The 8,107-nt window shown below is 34.4% G+C and overlaps 1 protein-coding gene across 1 annotated transcript; it reads right to left on the bottom strand.

The window, feature by feature from the left end:
* Positions 1-4,960: 4,960 nt before the first annotated feature.
* On the bottom strand, positions 4,961-5,872 carry LOC109444830 (taste receptor type 2 member 2). Its single transcript, XM_019726518.2, has one exon. It carries the CDS (start codon positions 5,864-5,866, stop codon positions 4,961-4,963), a length of 906 nt encoding a protein of 301 aa, XP_019582077.2. The 5' UTR covers positions 5,867-5,872.
* Positions 5,873-8,107: the final 2,235 nt, after the last annotated feature.

The following is an 8,107-nucleotide window of genomic DNA, read 5'->3' as shown; positions in this document are numbered from 1 at the left end:
GGAATCAAGGGTCATGTAACTAATACAAAGCTAGTCCATTCTATTACCAGAATAACTCCTTCTGATAACAACATAGTAACATTTGGTATCATAGCAGTGTGAGTGGCCCCTTCCTAACCTAGATCATGAGATATTTGTATTGCCTCTTTTCATCCTGAAATTACTTATGTGAAACTTATTGGTAATTTCCCTACCCATTCAGTAAAATCCAAGAAGCTTGCCTTATAAAATGGAAGAAGTTATTAAGCAATAAGATTTTGTAATTCTTTGTTTTTTTAGAAGTTTGGATAGATGTGTGAGTATGTGGAGAGGAAGCCTTTAATTTTCAAAAGATCTACTATTTAAGTAGTGTTGCACAGAAGAGGTGTAAGATTTCAGGCTTAAGTTAGAAACACCTTCTCTCTAATAACTCCAGTGACTAAAACTAAAACTCTCTTTTGATTAATTAAATGTAAATTGTCAGTGTTGAGATCAGTAAGAGGGAGCTGTGTCTACTGAGGAAAAAGCCAGAAGAAATAGAAGAAGTATAGATGTCCTCAGACTCAGGTTTGAATCAGCTGTGGTGTGCCTAAGAACTGCAAACATATATATGTGGACTTCGCCGTGTGCCTACTTAATTGACTCCCAGTATTTACTTATTTAGTGAATATTGTATAGATGGTCTTGTACAGTAAAATATCTCACCTTTATATATTACGAGTCATTTTTTATTTTAAAAAATTATCTGGAATATAGTGGGAAGATAAGTCAAACTCCTATTTGTGGATTTCAAGCTCCCGGTGACATTTAATCTATTGGGTATCCCTTGCCTTATCTGAGTTCTGAAAAAATTAGGCATTACAGAAGCATACAGATTCATGATAATCTTGGTGCCTGCTACCCCAAGATGCTTTCAGAGGAACTTTCTTGCTCACAACCCAGCTGAAGAGACAGGAATAGCCCTAGGCAGACCAGTGGCTTCGCTTTCCAGATTGAACTTGGTTGGTTCAGACTTGGACCCTGATCCATGGGTAGTCAGTGATCCTAATACATGGTCTGATAATCATGACAAACGTGTAGTTCAGATTTACTCTAGAAAAATTTGAATTGAGAGAAATATAGCAAATCACATATACTGATAGGAATTAAAATATAATGGTTGGCTAGAGAGAAGTTATGAGGTATACTCAAGGCCCAGAATAAGTTGTATATTTATGATGAAGTAAGAATTATGTATAAGAAGCACTGATGAGAAAAATATGATAGAGAAATGATATACATAGAGGTCAGAGAACAAATGTTTATAGTGAGGGGAGGAAAGTAGATACGCAGAGAGATTGACTCACAATATTGAATGGGCACTAGAGAAAGTTCCAAAAATTATGGCTATTGAGCTCTATAGAGTTGCCTTTGACTCAGCCAGCTTCACTTCTATTTTTGGATTTCCATGACAGGATTTCTTCATTATCATTCCATGTGTCTCATTACATTAGGTTACCAAAATGTAAATCAGTTCCTTTCAACAAGAGTCTAAATAAAAGGGTGAGTTATAACATGAATGCTTTGTAATGGAAAAGAATGTTAGTTAAATGCCTTCAAAACCTTTTGCTGAGAAAGACTTTATATTGACATGAATATATTGTTTAGGTTCCAATTAGCAGCATTAATGTGCTGTAATGCGATGGGCTACAAACCCTGGTTCATAAACTCTGGGCTCAAAAGTTGTATCAGAATTGCCTGTGGAGATTTATGATATAGATTCTTGGGTTCCATCCCCAGAACCTATATTCACCATGTCCAGGATAAGCTTGGGAATCAACTTAAAAATATTTCCTACGTGACTTTGACACACAATTATGTTTAGAAAAAATATTTGGAATTTAGATTTAGAAGGTGAGATTAAGGTCTAGGTAAATAACCCATTCTGTTGCCTCTCCAAGTTTAGATTTCCTCATCTTTAATATAGATAATAATATTCTCTACCATCGTTGTAAAGATCAGTAAGAATAACATACACAAAAAAGTAAACAATTCTGAAATAGAAAATTAATTACCTGATTATTGAAGTTCCTTAAAGCATTGATGCCACTTTATACAGACTTGACTTGATAAGATTTTAGAATGCCTGAGATTCCACAGCTCCATTCCGAAGAATTCCCAACCCATAATAAGATCATTAGAGAGGTTCCCATGCCAACAGGACCATTCCAGTAATTCCCACTTCAAAATTTTTCAAGGCATTAAGTCTAACTTGATTACTCATGTATAAATAATAATAATAATAATAATAATAATAATAATAAAAATTCTCCTTTTTCTTTAATTGTAGACTTTTATTTCATTTTTTTGTTATTTTGTTTTGTTTGGGTGAGTTCCTTTTTTTCTTCCGTAATATAAACATGATGTTCAACCCTGTAGTTCTCTTTGTTAATGGAGATACAAGTTAATAATAAAGGAGTGATTAAGAACTAAGTTACATCTATGACATGAAATACTATGAAGCCATTAAAAATGCAAAATTTCTCACATGTAATTTAAAGCCTGAAAAAATGTATATGAAAAATTTACCTGTGATCATATCAGGCTCATTTCTTATATTTGTGTATTTTCCCAATTTTCTACATTGGCTATGTATTAGTTTATAATTTAAAAAACAATTCTCAAAATTATTTTTTTAATTAAAAAGAAATAAATGAATATATTAGAGGATATAAGTGGCCCGATGATATCAGGCCTCAGTATGGAAATGTCTGCCATGACTGCCTCAGGCACTAGCATGAGTAAGACTTTCAGCTTGGCCATGGGTCCCACGAGTCATGGGATGATGTTAAAGCTTCTAGGTCTGTTCTGTAATCTAAGGAGTAAGTTCCAGTTACACAACTACCCAGAGCTCAGCATGTAAAACAGTGAATACCAGTTTTTCCCAGCAGAGAGTTTTGATCTATACAAAGTGAGACTCTACCATAGAAATTTCTCTACCATATGAGTCAAGTGATATTAAAATGTAAATTGGGGCACCTATGTTTAGATCACTTCAGACTATTAGTAAACCAAATACGAAATGAAGTAGAAAATAAATAATTTGACCAATAATTCAGAGATTTGTGAAATATTTCTTAATTTACTTTCTAGGGACATACAGAGAAAAGGTCACAGGATGTTAATAGGTCATAGGTTGAATGTATATTCTGTTATGACTTTCAGAATCTAAAGTTGCTATAAAGAATAGTGTAGGTTAGCTACATTTTAATAAATTTCTTTTTAAAGGAAAAATAAACCAAAGTATGAAATAAAAATAACATCAACAATGTAATCAGTAAACATTTACTTTAAATGACTACACACACACACACACACACACACACACACACACACACACACACAATAATGGAAAGAAAACCAACAGAGAAGTTACTGGCTTTAGAGACAGAAGAGGCAGGTTTGAGTTCCAATTATACCACTTGAGTGTAGACATATGTAATAAAGTCTTCAGAATTGACTTTTTCAAGTGTGAAATTGAGATGATTGTACTGCCTACTTTACAAAGTGTTCTGAGACTGAAATAAATACTTGTATGTGAAAATATTTTGCAAAATAAAAAAAAGATCCATATATACATGTTCACAAACATACATACATCAAGTTTTTTTTTTTTTTTTTCATCCTGGCAACCTCTAATCCACTTTAATACAATTTATTTACAATTAAAATAACTAGACATCGGTGATGGAAAGAGAACTGACTCTGGGTAGTGAACACACAATGTAATATATAGATGATGTATTACAGAATTGTACATCTGAAATCTATGTAATTTTGCTAACAGTTGTCACCCCAATAAACTTTAATTAAAACAAATAAAATAAATAAATAAAATAAAAAATAACTAGACATCTTTTTGTTTAAGAGCCAATAAAAATTTCACAGAGTCAAACAGAAACTCTGAGATGTAAGATAGTGCAAAAAATATTTTTCTTCCTCAAAGCAAGACTATTTAAGATCTTGGAAGAGCAGAATCCATTCAAATTTAGCAACAGATGTCAAAGTTTTCCCTAAGATCTTTACGTCATTTGCTGCTGCCACACTCCAGAAAAGACTCCCAGTTGGAAGGAATCCAGACACCAGTTAAGGGGTAAGGGGTGAAGACACCAGTTGAATGTTTTCCTGCTAGGACTATACATAGAATGCATATCCACTAGCCCATGATGCTACCTGTGTGGCATTCCTCTGCCTGCTTCATCACTCTCCCACTCATCTTCTACACATCACCGCTGTCCAAATGCAACAAGATTTATCTGCAACCTACCTCAATTCTCTTTGGGCGTGAAAAATATATATTTTTTATCTTGTGAAAAATGGGGACCCTGGATTGTCTGTGTATATGCATATACACAGCTCTATTTGCAGCTTACCATTTATCAATCTCAACTGGTAAGCAATCAAAAGCAATAAGATATTACTTGTTTATCTGAGTACATTGCCTTGATATACCCTTTTGACATAGAATCTGCATCTTAACAATAATTAAACTAATGACTCTCTTTGAAAAATAGTTATGTGCAACCAAATAGCCAACTTATTATATTGTTCCAAGTTTTAGACTAAATCAATTCGATTTTCCTCATCTAAACCAGAAAATTCTCAATGACCTGGGAGGATATAACAGAACTACAGTGGTCAGCAAATGAAGATTTAGTATTTTATTTGGATTTCTAACACCCCTGGCATGCCAACACAAGTACTAGCTATAAATGTACTACTACTACCATAATATTTTTAAGTACACAAGCCCTAGAAAAAGAGATATCCTATCCATCCAACATCAAAACTACTGTTTCACATGACTTTGGGTTGGGAGATGGGCAGGAATTTTCCAGAGAGAGAGAGAGACAGCACACAAAATATATATAAACAAAACAAAACACAAGTCCATTGACTCCATGTGAAGAAAATATGAAATATTTTACATTGGTCCTCTTTTTCATTGATTCTTTTGGAGGCAGAGAAGTCTCCTGAATGATTGTTGTAATTTAGAATTACTCAAGACTATTATAACCGAATGGCCAGAAGGGTATACTCCCATTATGTCCTTTATCACAAAGTAGCGTTGACTTTTGTAAGGAATAGTGAATGATGCATTTACCATGAAGGCGGTAAAATACAAAACAAAGAGGACAAGGAATGTTACCACTGTCCTTAAGGCATTTAGATGGACTTCTGTGCTGGCATTTCTCAAACCACGTCCATTTTGCATTCGATGAGTGTGCCTGTAGAGAGAAACGAGTAACATAAAAGTGCACATCACAAATATGGCTAGAGGAAATATTAGTGCCAAGTTGATATAAAGCACTTCATTAATTGGCTGTATCTTGAGTGTAGTCGTTCTTAGCGTGGCATTCTTGAGGACATAGTATTTCTCCGTTTTAGGGTAATCCACGGTGATACTCAGAGCTGCAGTGCTCACGGAGGCCAGCAGGCTTCCCAGAAGGAGCCAAGGCATGAACTTGGAGATCCTGAATTTCAGCCAAAGAAAATAGGACTGGCTGAAGCCTGAAATCTTGAGGCAGTAAAATACAGAAAGGCAGGTGGCAGACCAGAGACTAGTAGAGCTAAAAAACACCCAAAGGAGCACAACCACTGCATCATAAAATGTGTCCTGATAATAGAGTGGAAAGAACACAGTGAAAAAATCTTGTATCATTAACACCACCTGCAGACCAAATCTAGACATTCCTATACACGTTAAAAGGAGTGGCACTGGTGCTAGCTTTCTGCTTTGGCTCAAGTCATTACAGTTGATGATTATAAGAAATCCATTTACTGTAATCCCTGTGATAAATTCTGCAGAAATGATGATAAAATGAGGAATACCCGGTGAGAAGGTCATGTTTCCTACCACAAATCTTAGCTTTTCGTTGTGGGTGGTGTTAAATACCTCCTCCAGATGGTCTTGCAGGTAGGAACGGATACTGAGAAATATGACCTTCTGCCAACTCCTGGATCAAAAGTGCAGTCTTGCACTAGACTTTTCACCTAAGAAAGAAAATCAGAGGGACTACTTTTGAAATCTGAGGCTCTTCAAATGAAACTGAGGTAATGCAAATCTGAAGATTTGAATGATGGTTAGGTCTTCTAATTACATCCTAGGAAAAATTGGCCTGTTGGCATTATTCAATTCACACTCTTACGCAATTTTGCCAAAAATCTGATTGTAAATATGTTTTATTTCAGTTATTACTATTTCCTTTTTTTCTTTTTTTCTCCTAATGGCAAATGCCACATCCTTGGAACAGACAGCTATTTCCTATTGTTGCCACGTGTATTCAACCTCAGATGTGGCCCTTCCTTAGTACATTTTTCTTTTCTAATAATAATTCCAGTATACTTGAATAAATGATGCAAGCTCCACCAAAGGCAATTTCTTCCCCAGACTTGAAAATCATTTCCCGGGAACTAACTTTGTATAAGACTCCTTCATTCCCCTAAGTGATCCCTTATATTTTCAAAGCCTTCCTGGTAGAATTCTGACCTGAGAGTTAGCAAACCACAATGGTAAAAGCAGTGCACAATTAATCCACATGTTGACATCATCTAATATTCATGTTTAAAGACATCATTTCAAAAGGTAGAGGGTACACAAAATTCTAAACATCAGCTGAGGGCATAATTACCTATGTGTTAAAATGAGCTTCCTCTATTACAAAGAAATGTTCACATAACCTTGTTGAAATGTATTTACATCACTGATAAAATGTAAATAAATCATTACTACTTTATAGATAAAATATGGTGCTCAAAGTACTTAGCTAAGTGGTTAAGTCATGCTAAGCATTCAACAAATGTTAACTACTGTTAATACTATTAAATGTTTGTCTTCATACTGTGTTTAACCCAGCATGAAAATAATTATTCTACTTAGAAATATTTTCCAGAGGGTAAGGGGGGTGGGGAATGGGAGATTAGGGTAAGGGGGATCAAATATATGGTGATGGAAGGAGAACTGACTCTGGGTGGTGAATACACAATGGGATTTATAGATGATGTAATACAGAATTGTACACCTGAAATCTATGTAATTTTACTAACAAGTGTCACCCCAATAAATTAAAAAAAAAAGAAAAAGAAATATTTTCAATAGATAGTTTAAATATTTTCAATAAGATTGTAGGAGTCTTGAAAATAGAAACAACTAGAGCTAGATTTTCCACCCATTGTCCACACCATTCATGGTTTTAAAAGCCTCCCAAAGTCATCCATAAAATGTATATCCATTAGCCCATGAAAGCCAGTGTCAGAGCTACCTGTGTGGCATTCACCTGCTAGTTGCATCACCCTCCCACTCATCTTCTACACATCACAGCTATCCTAATGCAACAAGATTTATCCCATCCGATCTCTTCTAAACTACTGGTTTTGCAACCCACCTGGGTTATATATATTGAATGATGGCATATAAAGGAACTGATAACTAAGTTTTCAAATACTGTAGACCATTACAGACTCTGGTTCTTTAAACAAAAACTCATAGACACAGACAATAGTTTAGTGGTTACCAGAGGGTAAGGGGGGAGGGGAGTGGTAGATGAGGGTAAAGGGGATCAAATATATGGTGATGGAAGAAGAACTGACTCTGGGTGGTGAACACACAATGTGATTTATAGATGATGTAATACAGAATTGTATTGCTGAAATCTATGTAACTTTACCAACAATTGTCACCCCAATAAACTTTAATTAAAAAAAGTTAAAAAAAATAAAATTTCAATTAATCATAGTGTTTAATTTTCCAAACATGACATTTTAATTAATATTTTGTCATGATTCATGATTTCGTTTCTCTGAATGAGCTAGTTGAATTAAAGACTCTTGAACAAATGATGGACAACAATTTGGCATATGCATAACCAACCAGATTATATTTATATGACAATTTATTAATTATGTAATGTTAAACTAAAAATCTTGGAGGGTATACTGACAACTTTTTGTTTGTTTGTTTGTTTGTTTTTTAATTATGAAAGAGGTTTCATTGCTTTTTGCCTATACTGTTGCAAAGGATATATTAACATATCAAAAATATATCCTATTCTAGTGCAGCAATATGGATCTTTTTATATTTCAAATATCT

Source organism: Rhinolophus sinicus, linkage group LG09 (genome assembly GCF_036562045.2).
Source record: "Rhinolophus sinicus isolate RSC01 linkage group LG09, ASM3656204v1, whole genome shotgun sequence".
Lineage (NCBI taxonomy): Eukaryota > Metazoa > Chordata > Mammalia > Chiroptera > Rhinolophidae > Rhinolophus > Rhinolophus sinicus.
Note: the sequence above shows the minus strand (reverse complement) of the source record. Positions and strands in the feature narration are given on the sequence as shown.